This window comes from Alligator sinensis, unplaced genomic scaffold (assembly GCF_000455745.1).
Source record: "Alligator sinensis unplaced genomic scaffold, ASM45574v1 scaffold472_1, whole genome shotgun sequence".
NCBI classification, from domain to species: domain Eukaryota; kingdom Metazoa; phylum Chordata; order Crocodylia; family Alligatoridae; genus Alligator; species Alligator sinensis.
In genome coordinates, this window is record NW_005842518.1 from 1,107,840 (window position 1) to 1,132,769 (window position 24,930).

Here is a 24,930-nt window from a genome sequence, read left to right on the forward strand (position 1 = left end):
GGACAATGGGGACGGCCCGTCCCAGGCTGCGCTGCGCTGCGCTGCGCTGCTCGCGCGTGGGGCCAGCCCCGCGCCCGTGAGAAGGGAGCGCGAGCTGGGCAGGGTGTTAACCGCGGGGTTCTCTCTCCTTTGCTGCAGTGCCCACTTTCACCGTTGCCTCCTGCTCTTGCTGCTCCCGCTTTCAGCATGGTAAAGAAGAACACTATCCCCGACGGGTAAGTATCCCTCAAGCTGAGACAGGCAGGAGCGGGCGCAGCCTCGCCAGCAGGGAGGGGGCGCAGGCTGCCCCTCCCTCTTTCGCTACAGCCTCTTCTGTGCCAGCCCCACCCTGGTAAGGTAGGTATTGGCACCAAGGCAGGAAGGACACAGCCCGTCATCCCCCAGGTGAGTATTATATCCCCAACTTGTCAATGAATACTTCTTCATCGAACCGCACCCAGCTCCTTCCTATACTGCAAACTTCTACTGGTCTTGAGGGATGGGACATTTGTCCACCTCTTCCCCCTTCTCACACATTTATCCTACTGTGAGAGCTTGGAAGAAGGTGAAGGCAGCTGTTTGCATGTGGGGAATGCAACAGATCTCTTTTTCTTTACAGGTGCAAGTGGTAAAGTGCAGAAGCACATATTTTATCCCATGTGTATCACTCAAGGGAACTTAAACATTTATGGGCAGTAAGTGCTTAGAGGTAGAGTTCTGCCTTTGTCCTGTTGACCTGGTTGTACTACTAGTGGGACCTGTGGGGTATACTTCAAACTTAAATAAGAGGGTGAAGTTGCTTGCTTGTTTATTTTTTAATAAAGTATAGCCCTTGTGTTTCTGATGATCTGCCAGCACAAACTACCTGGTTGGTTACATGCTCACTTAGGAACTAGTAGCTGTGAAGTTGCCACTAAAATCTATGCCGTTTACCTGAAGATCTCCAATTGTTTTACGGAGGTGGTACTATACTTATACTAAAGTACTGGTTAAGTAAGATCATGGAGCAAATGAGCAACAAGATTAGAAATGGAACTTGGGAATCTTGATCCCTGATTGCTGCTAAAAAGATACTGTATTATGAAACTAGTCAAGGGGAAATAAATAAACTTGGAAATTTATTTTTAATGGCCTCAAAGAATTTTTATTGAGTTCTGTCATAGCTTGCTGTGGTTGGGGAATTAAAATATTACTTTACCATAGTAGCTAATTAAGGAGCTGTAACTTGCTTGTTTTCTCTATCGAACACTTTGATTTATGTTGATTAAAACTCCTGTCTTATTTTTATTTAAAGCAGTTTAGGTTTGTCTAACAGGAATGCAGAAAACTTGAAAAATAAGCGTTTTTTTTTTTCACTTAAATTAGTTTATTTAAAACAGAATATGTTTCAACTCCTCAAGTTTTATTAGCTTTTAATCTCTTTTCACCATGTGGACTCCATTTATTTAATTGTCTGACAGGTACGTGTAACAGGGTATGAGTTGACTTAAAATTACATGTGTTTTTTGGAAGGTGACCCAAAAGTTAAAGAAAAAGGTGGGTGGGGAGGGTGGTAGCTTTTAATCTGCCAACACCACAATTCAGGTACCTTATTTTTTCAGTACTTTTAGCAGAATCATTAACTTGTAAAGCAGTATGTAAGGAATGTAGCTCCGTGAACATTTAAGACTTTAGCAGTGGAGCTGGAGAAACCAGATGAGAGAGGGAGTTCTATATAATTATTTCAAAACAGCAATGCTCAAACTTTTGTCCCTGTGGGCCAGATTGGGCCCCTTACAGCTTTGGCTGGCCCCTACACACTGGGGTCAGACTGTGCTGCAATCGGGGCCTTGCATACCTGCTGCAGCTTGCAGAGCCATGTTTTCTGGCCTGTGAGGCCCCTCGGAGGTCTAGAAATTTGGCAGCAGGGGAGCAGTGTCATGCTCCTCTGCCATCAAATAGTCAGACCTATGGGGAATCCTGTGGGCCAGATAAGTCTGGTCCCTGGTGCTGTGTTAACCTACAGGGCAGGGGTTGAGCCACCCCTGTTTTAAAATATATCTTTATATCCTCATATCTTCAGTGTTGTGCACATTGACACTGAGAATGTATCGGCTAGTACAAATTATTGGGCTTACATTTTTGGTAGGAAATTGCTTGCATGAAAATGAAGTGTGTTAATTAAATTGCAGCCAGTCTTCTGGGCAGGTATCTCAACAACGTTCAGCATTCACTTTCTTCTGGTAGGTTGTGATCACTGGGTTTGAAATAAGGGAGATTTTGAGCAGATCACAAATTATCTCATTCTACAACAGAGTGATCCATTTTAAGTTTACTTTTAAAAGTTAGAAGAAGCTATAGATAATACAACTGACCTGAACGCGTGTCAGATTTGGTTTGCTCCCATCCGTTGTTGTATGTTCTTTATAAATGGGAAGAGGAGCAGGTTTATAAAAGGAACAGTGAAACTTTAGGGTTTACCTGTATGTGGAAGTTCTACTGGTGTAATTATACAGGCATAATTAACGCAGTTGGTCCCCATGTTCCTTGTATGTACTCTAGTTATATACCATCATAAATATATTTGTACCATATAACAGATTGCTCTTTTTGGGACTAAGCTATAATGGTACAAGGTAATGTATGCAAGTATAACTACATCCATGACAGTCTAACTTTTGGATTGATGAACTTGGTAGTATTCTTTTAAGCAAATACAGCATTTGAGCACCTTGAATTATATATCATTTGGTGGAGAATTGGTTTTAAACAACCATGTTGCAAAACACTGATTGAAAACATTATGTAACAGCAGAATAAACCAGTAGAGGGGGTTCAAGGTATCTGACAAATTACAACTGGAGCTGCTGTAATGCTAACCATTACATAATTTTGCTTGTTTTGTGCAACAGTATCCACAATTGAAATTGGTGAACAGCATCTCAAGTGAAGTCTTAACTCTCAGAAATTTCTGTAGAAATAACAATTTCTTACTCGGCTGACTTTATTCCCCTGTTTATTGTGGGTTATTGATATTACCTAAAATGACAAAAATGTATTTTTTACTATTTTTCATGTGTATGTACTTATAAATTCACCAAGGAGGGAATGAATTAAGTTGCTCATACTTGCATATTGAGCAGAATTGTTTATACAATTCTAAATGGTTATGCATGTGAAAGTTTAATAAAGGAAATTGGACTGCATGTCACCCATAATTTTAAGTTCATGAGGCTGCACAAATTTAAGTGATTATATAATTGGACCTGTGAAACACTTGCTTGCAAAGCTAAATGAAAAGGAAAGGTTACAGTTTGGATTCAGATCTTTTTTTTACAAGGAAAAAGATACCAATTTTTTTGCAAGTAAGCTGAGAATATGTATTTGAGATGAATGAGGCAAATTCCTGACCGTGTGAAACCTCTTAAGGCCTCATCTTAGAGCAGTCACATTCTAAAAAATACAAAGGACAATGGAAGACAGTTAATTATATGAACATGTGGGGAATTGATGTCCTATTTCTGTACAGTGCTTAGGCCTAGATCATACACTACAGTACACAAGTATGAAGCCACATATTGCTTACCTTATGGAGAATAAACAGAGGGAATTCCTCTCCAGTGTTGTTGAGCTGTAGCCTTTTAGCTGCAGTAACCTTTCCAGCTCCTGTATGCCTACTCTACAGGGGTTGGAGAGAAGAGCAGGTGGCAAGATTCCATCTAGCTGCAGGTCCCTAAGTAACTATACCCTTTTTTCATATCCTCTTTTACATGTATTGTTATATTTCCCCCCCCCCCCCCTGCTGTTTCTAAGCAATGAGTTAGTTATTTGATACAGCTTTTTAATGTACTATCATTCCCTATCCCCCCACCCCCATTAGTGGTGCAGAGTCTTATCTTTTATTATAATTTAAGCATAGAACTTTAGTAACTACTCTTTAAAAATGGATATTTATAAAGGAACTTATTAGTTGTCTTTTGTAGATTTGGGAATTAAGTTTACCTGTAAACAAGTATTCCATTACAATTATTTCACTTTTCCCATTGTGACTTTTGAGAAATAGACTAGTGGTCTTCACTAGTTTTCCACTCTTGGTTTAAATACCTTTCCTAACAAATTAATGCTACCATTTACATTTCTTGGATGATTCTGGTGAGCTTTGTCACTGCACTTCTTCAGGAAAAAAAATCTTGGTCCCTTAAAAATACACAAGATTGATGGTATTAGAAATTGAAGAGTTGCATTTATGTGTAGAACAGTAGAGGAAATACCAGTATCCTCATTTTGCTGCTACTGTGTTCTGTTTAATTTTGGTTGTGTACCACTTATGTGCAAGACGCATGCTGAGGCTCTATGATCGTTCAGACTTTGGCACCTCTGTCCAAACTATTGATGTCGTCATCAGTTCCCTGGGATTTTGTGGGACAATGGTACACTTCACAAAAGCCAGCAAATATCAGTTGTGACTAGTTGCGAACAATTTTGGACATGTCTCGTGACCATTGTTTTTTCCATGCATTATTAATGGTACTGAGAGCTGTCAAGTACAAGGCAAGACGGTATATCCTTTCAAAGCTGCTTCTGATGCTGAGAAATCCAGTTATATAATTATTTTGCCAAACACCTACTTATTCTGATAACCTTGGTAAAGGTGGGCAAGCTAGATCTTTTGCTTGAATTGTTTAAGTTGAATAACTATCTTGCAAAGCTGCCATAGGAGAAACATATGTATGTTAATGTTGACTGCATGAAATATACAAAATTGTAAATAATAATCTACAGCAGTTAAAACCTGAAAGTGAGAACCTGGAACTGATTAAACAGTAGGATTTCCTATATCAACCACTGAATTTCACTGGATAACAATTCTTCCTAATACTTGGTGAGCTGTCATATGAGTTGAGATTGATCATTTATAGAAGTGAAAGTATCTGCTGCCATTTATTGTGGTACGAAGATTTACGGTTTAGTGTTATTATATGCAGTTCTGCTTAACCTATATTTTATGGTGACTCCGTATGGATGGCATTTACTGTATTTTCTCTCGTACTGTACTTTTTCTAGAATAAGTGCGTATTGTTTTTGAAAGCGGAGGAAATCTATCCAAAATTACTGGATTCCTGAAATCCAAAATTTTGGAAATTATCCAAAATTTACTATTGGATTGGGTGGGGGGAGAGGCAGGGAAATGATCTAGCCTTGTAATAACTGAGTAGCAGCAGCTAGGAAGCTGAACCCACTCCATTTTTCTGCTCCCTGTGGATTGCGTGCAGAGCAATGTTCACTTTGTCCTGCCAAAGCTTAAATGGCAGAAACTGCTGTTGTTGTATTTCCTCACTTACAACATGCACCCTGACTTCCAAGGTTTTGGAAATGGGACATGTTATATGTGAGAAACTAGGGTAGTTAGTAGTTATAAGGCTACTCAGATTTTGTTAATATGATATGGGTAAGTTAAACCTGCTAGTCAAATTTGACATCTGCTTACTAAGGCTTGTCTATGGGACTCTTCAAGCACTCTTTTTTTTTTTTTTTTTTTTTTTTTAACATACTTGTTCAGATCAATTCTTTGTCAGATGTCTGTGCTTAACTGCTAATGTTTCAGGGTCAGTTATAAACTTTTCATGAACATCTTACTGATTTAGGGTAAGCTCACCTTCAGTCATCTTCTAAAATGTCTTCCTCAGAAACATACATCCCTGCCCTGCTGCACTATGCCTTCCTGTTGCCTTGGGTTCTCCTAGTACTTCAAGCTGTGCTGTTCTGCACTGCAGTGCCGCACTGCTTAGGGTGAGGGGAGGGAAGTCAGGGAGACAGAGCCCTGAACCAGAGCAATGGGGCAAGCAGAGGCCAGGAGCCTAATTTAGCCCCTTGTAAACTGCCAGTTAGATAGCCCTGAGCTAGAGTATTGTAATGAAAATATAATTACAATTCTGTAACTAATTTTTTTGGCAACTACTGTTTTCAGGCCTAAATAATTTCATGAAAAACAGCCTTAGTTTTTTCTTGTTCTCATGCCAAAAGCAACTCACTTTTTCCTTAGAAAAGCAGGTAACATGTTATTGATGTTTTAAAGTGGTTGAATGAATTTAGGGAGAGAGTGCTTCCATACTATGGGGAGGAGGAGGGGTTGGGTTGTAGGGGAATCAAAGATTCAGACATTTTATTTACAGAACGTAAAATCTTGATACATATATAGTTATATGAAATATTCACACGTTTGAAAAATTAGAAAAATAAAGATATACTTGAAAATGTATTGTGTTTGTGTGCTTGCTGTATGTCACCATTTATTTAACTATGTCTTCTTGGGTGCTTTCCTGTTAAAACAATAAACTTAACTTATGGTTTTGGAGACTCTGGAATCAAGGAAATTTGAATCTGTGGCAAGACCCTGAAGATATCAAAGTTACATGGCCATTCTGATGTAAAAGTGGGCCTTGGCTACCAGTTCTGTCAACCCTTTCAAAATGCCAGATGTGGGTGGCATGCATTTTCTTCCTTAGCGTTGAAAAATCTAATTTGCTTTGAGGCTGTGTAGTAATATATTTCAGACTTGGATTTTCTGCTATTTGCTGGTTAGGTCCACCTCCATTAACACTCCTTCCTGAATATAATTTACTCATCTGGGTTTTTCTCCTACATCCTGAGCATTTCTTAGGAGGGGTGCAAATATTGCTATGATATATTGGCTAATTTTTGTTTCATTTTTTCATCTGCTTCCATATGACTTCAGTCAGTTCCATGGATTCAACTGTCACTTCTATACTGTTGATTCGTAGATCTAGTTCTGCCCCCCCCCCAACCTTTCACTATTACTGTATTCAAGTATTGCTGCCTTTTTCTGGTAACTTTTTGGATTGTTGTCAGTTATTTAAAGATTCACCTGTAACAATTATTTTCTTCTTTAAAAAAATCTAAGCCTTTTAACCTTAATGCTGTCTTCACTTTCTGACTTACTTGTATCTTAGTTTAAATGTCCTCTTGCATAATTTCCTCTTTATTCCATATCAGTATCTTTGGACTTCCACAGTTTGCATCTTGCCTTTCTCTACATCTATCCAAAATTACTATTAAAATAACTTTCTTGTTCCTTCACTGGTTCTTTCTTACATTCTAGAACATATACAAGATTATTCTCTTCAAAAATCTACATTGCCCTGTTTTTTGTTTCAGCCTAACCCTCTCTTCTATAGTACTCCCTGTTTTTCCTTTGTTTCTATATCATTTTGCCAGACACTGTATTATTAAAGGTAGTCTGCAGTTTGTGCTCCATATTTCTTTTGATGTATAGTGCCTCAAATTGTTATTAAAGTTGTTTTTCTCTTATTTTCTACTGTAAAAGTATTGGGAATATTAAGATCTTTAATAGTTTTGCTTACTGTTTTCTTGGAAAATTTTGAGAAACTGGCTTGTTCTTTTCAAGTAAAGGTTTAGAAATTTTAGAGTGAGTTTTTGCCAAATTTTCCTTTTCTGTGTTTGAATTATATTGGTGCTCAAAAGAAGACAAGGTTTAAAAATTTGGTTAAAATCACTTCTTACCTCTCTTAGTAAGCCTAGGCTCTGATATCAATCTTGGTATTTCCCTGTACTTTCAGGCAGAAGACGGATTATGCAAGATATTAATTTCTAATGCAAATTAAACCTCCAAACCTTTTCTACATTATAAACTGTATTGTGTGGTGATTGGGTGGGGGAAGGAGATATCTGAATTTTGTGTTGTCTTCTCAGCTTGCATTTAATGCCAAAAATGCCTCGGACTAGGTATCAATCTCACTTGTTCGAAAGAATTGGTATCTACTAGTGCTATTTTTAAGAAACGTTTAAAAGGAAGGAATTCTGTTGTTTTATCCCATGTATTTGATAGTGTTTTCTAAATTGAGCTCGGGGAGAGAGTTGTTTGGATTTGGTTTTGGTTTTTTGGTCCCTGTGGTAGTCATAGTTAATTTAATCCTGTTTGGATTTGTTTGAACAGTGAAAGCAGAAACTGCTTGCTTTCTTTTTAAATAAAATGTGTGATTTCTAAAGCTGTAAAAGTTGCCAGGTGTTAACTGTAACTAATTGTAAATTAGCAAGACGGCATGGTACCAGTCATCTATTTAAGATTAGCAGCAACTTTTTTAATATAGTAAATTGTCGGTAGGAATTAAAATAAGTAAATGTGGAAGCCAGCCTAATATTTGCAAGGGCAGACATTTGTGTCAGTCTCAAAGAACGTAATCCTTACATTTCCCTATGTTTCTTTTCCTTCATTTGTTATTTCTTATTTTTTATTGTTTTAAAGCAGGGGTATCACTCATCTGGCTCTCATGTCCCATGAGTGGCACGGGGCAGTCAGTCAAACCAGTTTGGAACCTGCAGCATCTGCCCCATTTTTACTGCTCAGAAGTTTTCAGTTAACAATGCCACAAGGGTCGTGGTGTTGGAAAACTGACAGAACTTGTTTTATTTAAATTAAGGCATCTTTATCATTTTGATAATAAACCATGTATAATTATTTGAGCCAAACATCAACATCTAGAGTAGTGTTCTAAAGTGATAGTATAAAAATACCAGTTTAAAAATGTTTTACATTACAGTCCAAGTGTAGTCCATCTGGCTAACCTAAATAAATGTTCTGATCCAGTTCTACTTGTTTTGGTTTTTGTTTTTTTGTTTTTTATTATGTTTTATGTTAATCCCCGTTAAAACTGGCTTGATCCTGTTCTTGAGAATTATGATGAAAAAAATTGGAACTAACAAGACCTACATATCATTCAGATAATTGTTTGTTTATTCCTTTCTCCTGCATCTGAAATGATAGCTTGTGGCTAGGGACAGAAATTACACACAAACTGGTATAAGTGATCAGAAATCATTTCAAATCTGTAACACAACAGAAGTTCAATGCACATAAACTGCTTTCAAAATGGCCAAAACTGGTTTAAAATAAACCTGGATGACTGTAGTATCAGACTTCACTGATTTTAGGTTAAATTGGTCTATTGAACTTCTGTTCCAGATCTCCTCCAGGTCCATGTTAACTCGGGAGTCCCCCAGCATCCCAGGATGCTTTGCACCTCCTCTGCAACCCCACCCTTGCAGGGTAGGCAACCTAGTCTTGGCCCAAGCTGTCTCTTACAACTGAGCATGGAGGTGTGGTCTAGCACCTCCCAGCTTTTGGCTTTGGATCATTGCAGGCATGTGGCTGCATTTCCGGAATCAAGAGAGAGCTTTATCAGTTCAATCTGTGCATCTTAGATTAACCTGTAAAGACTGAATTGATTCAGGCTTGGACTTTCTGACCGTCTGTACTTAGCCTGTGAGCTTACCTCTAACTTGTAATATAAGCTGATGCTAGATAATATGGTGTTTTGTAAAGTGCCAATTGTATTTATGGTAATAGGCAATAAAACAAAATGGCCTTAATTGAAAGATGCCCCATTCTGCACTCACTTTTTGATCCATTGGCGTATAACTTGGGAATGGTGGGAAAATATTTTTAAATAGGACAAATCTATTTCCATGACCTTATCTAACAATTCTTCTGTTCAAAGTGATTTGAATCATTCAAGAGGGAAGATTCATTTAAACTATAATTCAAAAGAACAATAAGTAAACAGTTGCCAAAATATGAGGATTTAATAAAGAATTTCAAATATCCTAATAGTTAAGTTACTGACTGAAACCGTACAAGAGGCCAAGTAGTATTTGTGTACCAGACTATGCCTTGTAATATGTTGGAAATAAGTTGCACTCATGTGGTTAAGTAATTAAAAGCTCTTGATTTTTACCTTGTCCTGGCCTTGGATCAGGTTACTATGCCACTAATTTATTATGTTTATCCTAAATAATTTTTCATACTTCTTTCAGTGTGAAGAAATCTGACATCTATGAGATTTTTTTTCCAGGAAAGATTTCAGTATTTAAATCAGAAAGCTATGTTTGTAGTTAGAGCTTTTCCAAATTGTGATATATTAAATGTGCATGAACTTTGTGTCTGTTTTGTTTAATTCTTTAGTATTGTGAATATTGTACCCCAAATCTGTATCTAGCTAAGAAGTTTTTATTTTAATCTAGACTTGCTGAAGCATCCCTGACTTTTGAATTTAATATAACATTAGGTGCTTTTGATAATTGTATTTTGTTGAGTGAGAAATAAATTGCAAAGGGATGTGAAGGGTAACAAGAAGGGTTTCTACAAGTATGTTGGTAGCGAGAAGAGGATCAGGGAGTGTGGGTCCCTTACTGAATGGGGGAGGCAACCTTGTGACAGAGGATGCTGAAAAGGCTAAAGTGCTCAATGCCTTTTTTGCCTCAGTCTTCACAGGCAAGGTCAGCTCCCAGGCTAATGCATGAGGCAGCACATTTTGGCGGGGAGGTGAGCAGCCCACAGTGGTGAAAGAACTGGTTAGGGACTAAAAGCTGGACATGTACAAGTTCATGGGGCTGGATAGAATGCACCAGAGGGTGCTGAGGGAGTTGGCTGATGTGATTTGCAGTGTTGCTGGCCATCATTTTTGAAAACTCATGGTGATCAGGAGAGGTCCTGGATGATTGGAGAAGGGTGAACATAGTGCCCATTTTAAAGAAAGGGGGAAAAAGGAAGATCCAGAAAACTACAGACCAATTAACCTCACCTCAGTCCCTGGAAAAATGAAGCAGGTCCTCAAGGAATCCGTTTCTAAGCCCTTGGAGGAGAAAGTGATTAAGAAGTCAGCATGGATTCACCAAGATCAAGTTATGTCTGACCAAGGTGATTGCTTTCTATGTTAAGATGACCAGCTCTATGGATGTGGGAAGAGCAATGGATGTGATACCTTGACTTTAGCAAGACTTTTAATACGGTCTCCCACAGCATTCTCGCAAGCAAGCTAAAGAAGTATGAGTTAGATGAATGGACTGTAAGGTGGATAGAAAACTGGCTGGAGCATTGGGCTTAGAGTAGTAATCAGTGGCTCAATATCTAGCAGACAGCTGGTGTCAAGTGGAATGCCTTGGGGGGGGTCAGTCCCGGGGCTGGTTTTGTTCAGCATTTTCATCACTGACCTGGAAGATGGCATAGAGTGCACCCTCAGCAAGTTTGCAGATAACACCAAGCTGGGGGGAATAGTAGATATGCTGGAGGGTAGGGCTAGGATTCAGATTGACTTTGACAATCTTCAATTGGAGAGTTGGACCGAAAGGAATCTCATGAGGTTCAACAAGGACAAGTGCAAAGGCCTGCACTTAGGACAGAAGTATCCCATGCACCAATACAGGCTGGGGGTTGACTGGCTGAGCAGCAGCTCTGCAGAAAAAGGACCTGGGGTTTACAGTGGACAGTGAGCTGAATATAAGCCAGCCTTGTGCCCTTGTTACCAAGAAAACTAACGGCATACTGAGCTGCACTGGTAGGTGTGTTAGCAGTAGGACTAGATGATCTCCTGAGGCCCCTTTCAACCCAAACTTTCTATGATTCTAACAATCTTGCTAAACTTTCAATCAAGGGAGTGTCTAGAAATCTTTATCTAAAAACAGATTATTGGCTTTCTCTTGATTATCATCGTTTTCCACAGTTTAGAAAATTTTAAAAGCAAAGCATGAAACTTGGTTGCTTAAGTGATTGGGCAGGAAGATGGAAATAAAAGCTGTTTTGAAAATGGTATTTTCTTGCTTTCCTACCCTTAAAACCATATAGACTATTATACAAGAGATTGGAGAATTAAATATTGTTTATATATGATTTAAGGCCCTGTAAGTGTGTAGTATGCTAAAAGGATTGCTTTCCAAGAACTTGGGCTACAAAACAACTTTAATTGAAATACATTTTTGACAGAAGTTACCACTGTGTGTCTGATCCGGCATTAAATTATGCCGCCTGCACTGTCAGCTGCTAATGCTAATTTGTAGGATAAAAGTTATCCAGTTTTTGTTCCCGGTTTCATGTAGATGACCTCAGAAGGGCTGATATTCAGTTGCCCCAGGTATTACTTTGTGTTTAAAAAAAAAAAAAAAAGTGGGCAGAAGTAGCAGTAAATAAAACATTCATATAAAACATTTCAGCAACAGGTTTGTTTTTTTTAATATATGACCAAAACCTTGTTTTGTTTTATTTAGCTTACTACTGAGATATTTAAGTGTAAATAATTTATCCTTTTTAATCGGACTGTACTTCCTATCTGAAGCATTCAAAAGTTTTCCTTCTCTAAATCTAAATCTGCTGTTTTCAATAAATCTTCTACCATAGTTGACTGACTGGCTCAGTATAATGGGAAACTGAGGGTTATATTTCATAGTGATGCACAGTGGACATGCAGTAAAATTTTTTGTATGAAAATAATTGTTGTACTTTGTGTACTTACACAACAATTTTCAATTAGACTATCCAGCAGCTCTTCCCTAGCTGTACATAGCTGCTCTCCAATTTCCCAGGTAATTAAGAATAAATGGAAGAGCTTACAGTTGCACACTGCTTATTAGTTCTCTTGCTTTTAACATGAAACTCCATTCCCCCACCCCTTTTTTTTAAATATAGGGCTTCTACCTGCCTCTGCTCATTCAATAAGCAAAGTTCTTCGTAAACGAAATAAAATTTAAGTTAGGGATGAAACTCCAGTTATTACTTATAGTGAAATCAAAGCATTGGGGTTTTTTTAATGTAGAAAGAAGCTGTCTAAATCTTTTAGTTCTCCAGTGTTTTGCTGTTCCTGTTCCTCTGAAATAATCATTTTTTTTCAACATTGAAAAATCCTTATTTAGCAACCTTTTATTGTATTTTATATCATTTCACTTTGATTATCACACACACACACGCACACTATTTTTTTTTTTAACTTTATTATAAAAATAAAAAACGGTAAAGGTACAAACATATTCATAGACTGTTAGGGACTGGAAGGGACCTTGCAGATCATTGGGTCCAGCCCCCGTGCTCAAGGCAGGAAGACACCTGAGATCAAGAGACCCCAGCAAGGTGACTGTCCAGTCTCCTCTTCAAAACTTCCAGGGTAGGTGACTGCACCACCTTTGGAGGGAGTTTGTTCCACAGTCTGGACACCCTGTCTGAAGGAGTTTTTCCTGGTATTAAGCCTGAAGCGGCCTTCCAGGAGTTTTTATCCATTGGTCCTGCTCTTCCCCAGGAGTGCCCTAGTGAACAGTTGTTCACTGAGCTCCTGATGCCCTCCTCAGGCTTTTCCGGGGCTGAGCATAAAAAAAACTCATCGGTGACGAGAAATGCTGTATTACCAGAGATTGAAATCCCCCTCCCCTCCATGCCCATTGTGCAGTTACAGATATAGGACCAGCTGTCCATCTTCTATCATGCAGAGTGACCCCTCAATGGCTCAGCATGACAAACTGTTCCACATTTTGTTGGAAAGTGAAGTGTCCAAATTCAGATGTGGCATACCTGGACCAAGAAGTGGAAGACCTAGAGGGCATCATCAGCCACCTTCTGTGAACTGGTTTCTAAGGATTTTCAGTCTTGCCATCTTGGCCTGGTCCAGCAGGAAATTGGTCAGGCAGATCATGCTTCACTTAACTTTTGGTGTGGGATAGAGAAGATGTACATGGTCTCAGAGAAGTCCAAGTTCAGCATGCCAAAGAGGTTGCCAAGAGCAGCTATAGCTGTAGCCAGGGGCAGTCCAGGTAGGCGTGGAAGCTGCTTTCTGCCTACTAAGCTGCTGTTAGGGGTTGGGGTTGTTGTACATGGTGGTCAACAAGTGCATCCACAGTGAAGGTAGTCTTCACTTCAGCCAAAAGCTGCACAGCAAACAGTGGGCCCAGCTGTTCAGCCAGGGCTTTGGTTGAGAACCCAGTGGGGTGAGCTGAGTTGAGATGGGTTACCTTGATGGTATGCAACTGGACCACAAGCAGAGGTGAGGGTCAGTACCCTTGACTGCAAGGCTAAGTTATAGACCAGGGGCTCCTACAGCAGCTTTGGAAATTGTAAGTGCCTGCTCTGTGGTCTTAGTTGGACCATAAGCCTGCCAGGCCCAGGTGAGGCTGTAGTAGAAGTGTGGCAGGGTGTCCCAGTTGAGGTGATCAGGATTCAACAGAAAAGGGTCTGATGCAGGAAAGCAAAAGCCAGCTGTTGACAGAGAAAGGGTCCACCAGCAAAGAGCAGGTGTTGAAGGGCTTCATGTGGAAGACAACCCACCTACTTCCCAGGTTTTGGCCCTGACCCCCTTAATTGGTGGGCAAGTAGGGGAGAGCCTGCTGGAGCCAGAGTTGCCTGTTTCAACCTGCTGGAGCCTTTTAAGGAGGTTTATTCATATGTCCAGTATGGTGCACCTGTTCCAAAGAGTAGCAGTTGCCAGATCGTTGATGACGAGGGCCCAGCCATGTAGTAAAAGCTAGGTAGGTGCCAGTGCCACTGCTGTAGTCAACCACCTCACCGAGGCCTTCCCAGTTCTTGGCTAGCCAAATGAAGATGGCAGCCAAATGAAGATGCCCAGGATTTTGAAACCATTGTGATACCAGGGCATGTCTGGAGGCTGAGCATTGACCCAAGGGTCTAGGAGGAACATGTCTCTTAGCCCAGTTGGTATAGGCTGAGGAGGTGTGCTTGTAGGCCTGTTGATGGTCATCCAGGGACTGGACCTGCTAAATGCTATCATCTTATTTGGGGGTCCAGTGACTGGGGCTGTGGTCAGTAGGGGGATCAGGCCTGTCAGATGCAGTCACAGCTCAGAACAGCATCTCAATGGTTAGGGCACAGCATTCTGGAGAAAGAGCAGCCCTACCAGATGCCCCTGTATTCTGGGAACAGAGCACATGCTCTCTGTTCTTTACGAGGCTAAAGGGGTCCTGGTACAGGAGCTGGATCACTGAGATGAAGATAGTCGTAAAACCAAAGGTGAACCCAATCAAATGCTTTTGCTTGATCCAGAGAAACAAGGCTAATGTTCGAGCTGAAGGGTTCTGCAGCTGCCAGAAGTCACACAATAGAAACAAGTTTTCTTGGATAGTTCTGCAGGTACACAGTAGCTCTGTTCAGGGCCTGTTTGTGGCCATGACCTTTTCAGCTGGTTGGCCAGGGTTCTGTGATTGGTACACAGGAGCAATACTAGTCACTAGTTCTTAATGTTTTTGAGATCCCCTTGGGCAGCAGTGCGAGGACTGCTTGCCAACAGCTCACAAAAAGGATCCAAACTTTGAGGCCCTTCTACAAGATGTCCAGGAGGTCCAAGCCAAGAGGGGGCCAGAAGGTCTTGCAGAATTCATTGGGTAATCTTGCAATGCCTGGCTCCTCCATGGTGAGGCCGTCAATGGCAGTGGTCAGTTCTGCCAAGGATACCTCCTGTTTGAGCTTGTTAGTTTCAGACATGGAGAGTTGGAAGAGGACCTTATGTAGGTCTAGGCAGGCATGCTCAGTTGTTAACAGCTCCCTGTTTACTAGACTAGCATCATGCCCTCAGATCTTGATTGGGTCCATGTGCACTTGACATAAATGTTATAAAATGGCCAATGAACTTTGTTCTGACCATTTTTTCTCTAGGTTGAAAAAGAACATGATCAAGGCATCAGCTTCTGTGAGTTCTTAGAAGGGGGCTTGAGTTCTTGTACCCCAACCCGCAGCCTCTGTTGTCTTCTCAAGTATTTTTTCAGGAGCTTAAGGCTCTCATACAGCCTATGGTCATTACCAGCATCCCTCAAGGTAGCTTCAAGCGCCACAATGTCTTCCTCAAGGCCTTGCACACTGAGGTGGCAGTCTTGGGTTGTCTGCTATGTATATTGCTGGCAGAAAATCTTAATTTTTGCTTGCCCCATTTCCCATCACTGCTTCCAGGGGGGAAAGTCACTTCTCGAAACTGCCCAGGTCTGTGAATCAGTTGTGGAAGTGGGCATCCTGCAGGAAACTACCACTGAGCACAAGTAGGGTGGTTGCCTGTGAGCCAAGTCAGGAAAGTCCATTTCATACCAGACCGGGCTATGATCTAAGAGTTCTGATGGAATGATATAGCTTCAGCAAAGCAGATACAGGTGGTGTTTGATGGGGAGCTGATCCAGGTGAGCCACGGAGAGACCATTTGTACTTCCCCACACCTGGGTATATTGCCTCATGCTAGGATGGAGGTTCCATCATGTGTCAGGCTTGCTGCCGCTATAGAGTGAAAGGTAGATGGGGCTCTGGTCCATTCCTGGAGGGTGCAGTTAAAATCATTCCCCAAGCGGTGTTGGTCATTGCCTTCAGGACATGTCTGCAAGAGGTCAGCCAGCATCCTGGGGAAAAAACACCCTCTCCCACCTTTCACTGGGTGCATAGGTGTTAATTAGGATGAGGAAGCACTGCTTCAAAGTGGATCAAAGTACTAGCAGGTGACCAGGGACAACGTCCTGAGCCACCACTGAAACCAATCTCAGTTTTTGCAAGAAGAAGATGGCAATGCCCACAGTAGAGCTTGTCCCATGGTTGAAGAGAGCTCTTTCTTCCCCTCCAGGCAGTGCTCCAGTCTGCCTCTCAGTCTTATCTGTGTGCGTCTCTTGCAACACAGTGAAATGTAATCATTTCTGGTTCAGGAACTCGGAGCTACTCACTTTCCAGAGTTCTTGTATGCATTCCCCCCGTCCCCTCCCACCTTCCAAAACAATTTAAGCTTATCAGATACTACTCATAACTTTACTACTCATAACTTTAACACATTACCTAAAATGCATACTTATTGGAACTAGAAGGTACAATCCTATGCCGGTGATGGAAATTTATACAGCTCTGATTTTGTTAATCTATAAGGTGCACCTCTGCCCTTCCTTCAGGCTAACATGGCTAACCAACTGTCTTCTCTTTTTTGTGACAATGGTAGTAATATTTAAACATGTAGTTGAAATGCAGTTTCCATCTTAATCACCTACCTTAGTTGCCTGCAACTTTCTGAAACTGATTTATTTTGGGTTGTATTTTTAATTGATCTTTAGACATGCATGTATTGGAAAGTTTCAGCAAAATTTAATTCTGATTTCTTTTACTTCTGTGTGGGTGTGTGTGTGAACTTCTTCGTTCTCTGAGCAGAATTTTGCATATGTATGATTAAACAGTGACTGAATCAGTTTTTGCCAAGATTGCTATTTTGTATTGTTGATGAGATATAAGGAACAAACTAAGTTGAAAGGTTATTGGTTTAGCAGCTTTGAAGTTGTGATCATGGAAAGCATATTCACACATGAACAGCTGGGGGAGTGTATTTTAGGGTTTTTTGTGCTAGATCTGTTGCTTAGAGGCAAATAAGTTGCATATAAACAAACTTAATTTGTTTTTGTTTTTTTATTCCATTGAAGGTCATTGAAAGCTGAAAGTGTTGTGAAACCCTTCAGTGTGACTAGTCTTTTAAAATTCTTAATGGTATTTGGAAAAAATGTGCTATTTAGCCATGGCCTTTTGCAGAATACAGCAGTTAAAATAGTATAGAATCTTCTACTTTCTGTTCCCATCTATGCCACTGGCAAAAAATTAAAACATCCTGTTACAAGTAACCATTTATGTTGTGGGGTTGAGGTTGCAATTGTGTGGAAAGGTTGTTGAGAAGTTAGAGAATGTCCAGCGAAAGACAAAAAAGACTTGGAAGGCAAGCCATAGGGGTTGAAAAAAAATTAAGTATGTTTAAGAGATTATATGGGGACCTGATAGCAGTCTTCAAATATCTGCAAGTCTGCCATAGCACACCTTTTTCTCCCTCACTGCAGAGAGCAGGATGTAGTACTTGTTTGGAATTACAGTAAATTGGGCATCAGGAAAACTTCTTTGCTGTTAAAACAGTGAGGCAGTGGAGTAATCTGCTTGGGAAAGTTATGGAGTCTCCTTCATTCAAGGCTTTCAAGAAGAGGTTGGATAAGCATTGGTCAGCTATGATTTAGGAGTAGCAGTGCCTAGAGTGTGCTGTGAGGAGCAACAGTTGGCAGCCCAAGAGATTTCCATATACACATTGTTCACAGACCATGAGGAAGCTCTGCAGCCTAGAGCATGTGGAAGTCAATGAGGACCATGCTAAGCAGCAGGAGAATGAAGCAGAGCTTCACAACTGATGGGGAAATGAAAGAAGATTTAAAAGATCTGATATGTTGTGAAGGGGATAGAATAACGGGAGTTCTGGCTCTAGTTAAGATGTGTGATGCATGGAGTTGTTTGCAGCTCCCAGGTTGCAGTGCAGATTCAAGGGTGTTGGTTATCCCATGTTTCTGGACCTTGCTGGTTCTACATGGGGCTAGGAAGAATTTTATTCTCTTTCCTGTTCTTAAGGGTGTCAGGTTTCAGGGGAGTTTTTGTTCTGTTTTGTTTTCCTTAGAAGCATTAGGTGTTAGCTGCAGCCAAAGCTGATTTTGACTGGGGTGTGCCAGTGCACATAACCTGATCAGCAGGAGCAAAGATTTAGGGCTTAGGTTTGTTCTCTAGGCTTCTAATCATGGTCATGATTAGTTTACTAGGGCAGTATTTTTCAACCTGTAGGTCACGACCCACAACTGGATTGCAAGAATATATATGATAGGGTCATGATCAAACTTTAAAAATGGATTCTCCTTTAAAGGAGAAAAACATGGGAAACTGTGACTTTTCCCTTGCAGGCTGGCAGAGTTCCTGCCTGCAGGGAGCTGCTTGGAGCCCCCCATGACCCAGCCCCCATCCCACACACTGGGTAGCTGGGGCCTGTGAATAGAAGGCAGCAGGTCAGGATTGAGGGGCACTGAGGTCAGGACTGGCCATCAATGTTTATGAATGGGTCCTGCTACAAAAATGGTTGAGAACCACTGTACTAGGGTACCTGTAGACATGGGGACACTGCTCCAACATGCTGTAGCTACAGAGAGTCAGAACAGACTCAATCAAGTCTTCTCGAGTATGCTAATTGGCATGCTGCAGCAGCTGGCGTGTCTCATGTACTCAGTGTCCCTGCACCTCAAAATGGCTGCGGGAACACTTTAAAGATTGTTGAATGAGCTTTGGTTAAAGTGCCCTCACTGCTCTTTTGAAGCATGGGGTGCTGAATACATGAGACCTGGCAAGCGCTTCAATCAGAGCAACTCTTGAAGCCGCTCTAATTAACCCCCCGTTTCGGAGCACATGTAAAGATGCTCCAAGATTTGATTTCTTTCCAGCACAATCTACCAACAGCTATCCTCTACTTTAGCTACTCCATCTGAACAGTTCATCTTTACAAAGACTGCGAATCATTTTAAACTTTTCCCCTCTGGGTCACGTAGTCCCTTTAAAGATGGATTATAGAAGAAAAATAATGGACTTGCCTAGTTGATACAACAGAGCATGGTTTCAAATCATGGCCTAGTCAACTATACCACAATGCCATCTAGAGAGATTGGTGACATGTTTGTTTGTTTTTTAATATAGCACCTTTGAGAAAGAGGTAGGGATTATAAAACCTGTTTTATGTATGTGGAAGCCAGTGGGTTTTTGGTGGTTGAACAGTAGGCTGCTGTCAGCTGCAGTCTCCCAGTCTTTCTTACTTCAGTTTTAGAGGAACTTTGCATACAGCTAAATAAGTGCAAGTGACTTCATTCTCCATATTGTTCTCTCAAGGGTCAGAATAAGTTTAACCCACTAAATCCCAGATCTCTGTATTTAATTATACCAAGCAATTCCTGTCTGCTGAATAATTCTAGTAAGTCATGTAACCTGTCATGAATATCCCTATTACCAAATCCCTTAAAGTGTCTCTTTGCTCAAGGGGTTCAGAATTTGAGTTTACTGTATAGCTTCATAAGACTTACATGTGTGGCCTATATCTTAACAACTCATTCTGAATATGCATGTACAAAGGACATGTAAAGATGGTTTTCAAAGGCTTGCAACTCGGTCAAATTGAAATATTTTCACCAAAATATTGAAAAACACTGCTCCAACTTTAGGATTTCTCCACCAGACTTTATCCTTTCCCTTTTGGCCTATCAGTAATAGTGCTGTCTAAAAACATGAGGTATTGGCTTTAAAGCTATGTACAATTTTTTTAATGTAACCTTCGTATTTTTAAGCTATTAAGGCAGGGAAAAAGACTACTTCAGATGTCTTTTTTTTTTTTTTTTTTTTACCGTTTCATGCAGTTTGAAATTTGAAAACATTTTTTCCCCTTCTAAACGTAATAAAAAATGTGTTCATTTCTTGTGTTGTGTTTTAAGGAGGATGAAGATCAGTTTTACAAGGAAGCTCTGGTTGCAGGATTAAATATGGAGAGCTAACTCCTCTATATGCATTTTCTGTAGTTGTGCTGTTATGAAACATCTTTTGTCTGAGAAGTGTTCATTCTGCATTTTGACTCTCCTAAATAATACTCCTGATTTTCTTTCAGCATCTCTTGAGCGCCTCGTTTCCTGTTCCCCTCTCCCAGTAAAAGGTTAATAATTAACATTATTAAAATTTGTAATATTGAAACAAAACAAGAAATGTTTCCACAGTAATGGCAGAAAACTTTTTTTCCCACTTATTTAAAGATAAATAATTTAAGAGTGCTTAAAAGAACACGTTTTTAAGGTGCTCAGCTCTGATTTTGCATTTTAATGAAGGGGCTAGATTTTCAAACAATAGGTGTTGAACACTTAAGAAAACTGGAATAATTTGTTTAGGTGCTCAGTTGAAAGCCACTGAATACTGATTTATTTTTTTTATTTATTTATTTATTTTTTTTAAATCTGAACATGAATGTGTTGATGGAGCATGGAAAACTAGAAACCATTTGTATCTTTCATCTTGTGATCTAGGAGTAATAGAAATTGATGTTTATAAGACATTTCATATATCTTGATATTTATATCCTGGCCAGAGAGGTTAGTACCATTTTGTACTTCAGTTGAGGAAAGATTATTTCGCAGAAGAAGAAGCTTTATGCCAAAATAGTGGGGTTTTTTATGTGGGAATGCAAATCTTTTGTATCAAGTAAGTGTAGTTTCAAAGCATTAAACTATTCAGGAAACTATGTTGTTGTTTTTTTTTTGACAGATGGCGGAGTTTGACACCAGTTGGACAGCCCATACCAGGAACTAGATTTATTGCATTCAAAGTGCCTTTAAAAGGGGTATGTCTAAAAATGCTATTTCAATAAATCTGTACCAGTAGCAGTAGAAGGAATGATGGAAAATAACATTGTCATACAAACTGCAGACTAGACCTGAAATAAAAATCAGTTAAATTCTTTTGCATTAAAATTATTTATTATGTTGTCCTTTACATAATTCCTTTTTTACAAAATTAATACTGATATTTCAATACACTTATTATCTTATAAATCATATCCATCTCTCTAGCCAATTGGCACTGTTCATTTTAAATATTAATTCATTGATTACAGTGTTTCTGAAATATATCAGTTAAGTCTCAAGCCAGTTTCATCTTTGTTCTTTCCTGAAACTGCTGTAAAAAGATTCCTAAATCTGGTGGTTTTTATAATTAAATAACTTTTCTACTTGACAGAAAAGCCCAACATTAATTTAGCATGAATTACAGATTAAGGCCACTTTTGAAAAGGTACATACAGATGTATATCTCTATCTCACCTGTTACTGATTTCATAGGTCTGGAAAAAAGTATTCTATTTAAAAAAATGTTTGCCTAACTGGTCTCTAATCGGGTTTGACGCCTTCATTGGATTCTAACTAGTATACATTTCCATTTTAATCTCTTAAACACGCCAAGCCAAATTCTCTTTTTTTTTTTGAGCTTGTGCCTTTAAAAACTTGAGGGTAGAGGCAGTCATTGATCTAGATTTGATAACCTTGTAGATATATTAAAGAATTTGCATATTTGACTACATTTTTTAACATTCACTTATAGCCTGATAAAACAGTGCTTCAGTTATGCAGGGGAAGAAAGCTTATGTTTTTGGGGGGGAGAGGGGTTGGTGGGGGGAGGTTAACTGTCCTTATATATGAGCTCAGCAGCTCTATAAAACTAGATATCTTTCTTCCATTGTTTGTCCACACATATTCCACTCTAGTTATGCATGTGCTCCATGTGCAGAAAATTGACTTCTTTTTGAATTGCAGTGTGCAGTGGGGGCCATGCTTGCACCTCATATGAACTCTCAACTGCTGTAGCAGAAAGTCTAAGGAACCTCAGCTAGCATTTGATTCCTTCTTTCTGTAGGCGATATTAACTGGGTAGCAAATATTTAGTTTGATTCTCTTTATTATTGGTCTTTTCCTGTTATCAGCTGCAGCCTTTCATAGCAGTGGCAGACACTGCAGTACCAGATAAACTTATTCAAAAGCTTTCCATGCTGAAATTCATAGTGTTGGATGGGTGTGATCTCTAAGGGTATGATCTCTGTTTCTCTGCTTTTACTTGATATAGCATTAATCCTTTCACATAGTCCCAGTACCCTAATTGAGATTGCATAATCTATGGTGGGAGAAGGTCTGTGCCTTTGCTGTGTCTTCCACAGAGCACAGTGGCATGTCCGTACCCATCTATCCTCATTTTCCAACATGGGAAACTCATCTTGGCCATTTCAAAACTCTGGGCTTCAAAAGATCTGTGTAAGAAGCTATGCTGAAACTCAGGTCTATATGATTGCTTACAAGGTTTTCCTACCCCCTCTCTGAGGTTTCACCATTCAAATTTGGACAGACAATGCTACTGTGGTATACTGTGTCAACAGGTATGTGTGGATAAACGATCTTTCTCATTTTGTCAAGGGGCAGCACATCTTTGGAATTACTATGCTCCATCACATTCCTTTGGTAGGGATCCACCTATTCGTTCTACAAAAAAAAATCAAGCAAGACCTACCTTGGAATTTTCAGAGAATCAAAATTGTCAACAACATATTTGTCCTTGACACATTCCTTTACTGGGTTTGCCTGGCACTTTGGAGGCTTTTGCTACCCATATCAGAAATAGATATTTCATGTTTCATTCTAGAAGTGAATGTGAATCTGGTTTTCCTGCTCAACAATTTTCTCCTACTCCCATGGACTTCAGAATTGTTCTGTGATTTCCCCTTGATACCTGGGTTTCTCAAAAACAAATAAACAAGAATACAGAATATTGTTGGTCTAGTAAAAGATATCACCTCTGTCCATGAGCCCCGATTGCAAAAATACAGAATACAGATATGGCTCTCTTGCCTGATTCATCTGTTAATCTATCTGCTTTGACACCTTGCCTTTCTTCCAGGTCCAGGGCCAAATCTGATCTTGAATCTAATGTCACTACATGTAACAGCCTGAATGCTGGTTGGATAATTTAGTTATCCAAGAAATTAAGGAGCTGCTCATCTGAGATCCAAGCTAATTTTGAAGATCATTTGATAATGATCTTCATTAGGCATTCAAAGCTAAACAAAATATCTTTATAGTCCAGGTGTCTCAGCAGCTGCTTTCACCAGTTCCAGCTTCATTTTCAACTCTTCTTATAGTATTTAACCAGAAGTAATCTGCATCTTTCAGGTGCATATAATAGTGATGTCCTCTGACCACATTCGGTTTAGGATTTCACCATATTTTCATCTTAATTGTATGTAGATTTTGGAGTTTTTGCCTGAGAAGAAGCTTCCCCTTTCCCAGGATATCACCCTAGCTCTTAGTGAATAAATAGAATCTGCCTTTGCACTCTTGCCAACCTGTCATCTTTCAATGAAAACTCTTTCTATGGATTATTTTTGCCAGGAGAAGGGGAGAAATCCAAGTTCTCATGACCAGACCTCCATACTCAGTATTTAAATAAGATCCATTTTTGTGATTTGCCACAAGATACTCTCAGATATCTTTATCTCAGCCACCCTATCCAGCTGCTAGCTCCCTGCAGCTAAAAGCCATTCTTCTCCTTTCCCAAACTGTTCACAGAAAGGGTTATCATTCACAGAAAGAGAATGTTCTATCCAGCCCACCAGTGGTCCTGTGGACTATCCAAAGTACAGCAGTGCAGAATTTGGGTTCTCTGGACACCAGTGGACATGACTATCAGCTGTTGCTCCCTGACTCCTCACTGGTGCCCAAATGCAGCTTTGTACAACCACGCACCCCCATCTCCATGCTGCTGCCCAGCTAGAAATCTGCACTGTTGGGCAGCAGGTGGAACATGGGACATGTGATTTGCTCAGAGCCACATTCAGGCAGCAACGTGGAATTCTGGCCGGTTGGCAGTGCGAGGGGCATGGGTCGGCACAGTGTCGAGAACCAGCACCAGCTGCTGCAAACCCCTGGGTGCTTGCCGATGCATGCCCCCCGCTCCACACTGTCCAAATGCTTGCTGTTCCACATGGCTGTGTGCAGCCACATGGCCCTAGACCCATGCTGCCTACTTTATGCTGTATTCATGTTTTCTTCTCCATTATTCCTTTATTCAGATTTCGTAATCACAGGCCAACTTTCGTAGTACTCTTGCAGTCACTCTTTTAAAGGACTCTTTTGGGAGTCCTTTTCCCATCTCCAGACTTGAACTAAGGGCTTATCCCCTGGGGTGGGATCTATGTGGACAATTGCACTTGAGAAAGAAAAAAGTTACCTACACCATGGTAGCTGTGTTTCTCCTTTCAACTAATCCCATGTCCTACCCGTTTGCGATTCTTGGTGGCAAAGGAACTGAGTGACATTTGAGTCACCGCTCCTTTTACCCTTGTTTGTAGGCATTGCAAAGACATTCAGGGCACAGGAAGAGCCACAATGGATGTTGATATTCAGAAAAAACCCAGTCTTGTATACATGGAGTATATGCACAAGTAGAGAGGAACTCCTGTGAAGAACTGCAGCTACTGTTGAGAGTAATATTTTTTCCTATGGTTCCTGACAAGAAAATCAACTACTCTTTACTTGCTAGCCTGCAGCTTAGTTGCTGTATGATTATTTATATAATTGCTCCTACTACTATATGATCAATTTTAAATGTAGTATCTCATAACTTGAGTGATGGAGGTGAAGAAAAGGAATAGACAGGGATAAAAGTGTCTGCCCAAACTATGCAGGGAGAGATGTGAACAAGGAAGGGGAGAAAAACTGCCATTATGTAGGATCGACTGATAAATTGGGATTTTTGCAAGGCAAGTGGATAACATTTTAGTTGTATCCGATTTA

General features: G+C 40.1%; 1 protein-coding gene across 1 annotated transcript in view; it reads left to right on the top strand.

Annotated features, from left to right (window-relative positions):
- Positions 1-24,930, top strand: part of LOC102386694 (RNA/RNP complex-1-interacting phosphatase-like) — a 32,717-nt gene continuing 7,787 nt past the window's right edge. The window contains exons 1-2 of the mRNA XM_025213284.1: positions 1-215; positions 20,861-20,936. Of these exons, the coding sequence (XP_025069069.1) occupies positions 187-215; positions 20,861-20,936 (105 nt within the window). The 5' untranslated portion in view covers positions 1-186. The remainder of the gene's footprint in view (positions 216-20,860; positions 20,937-24,930) is intronic.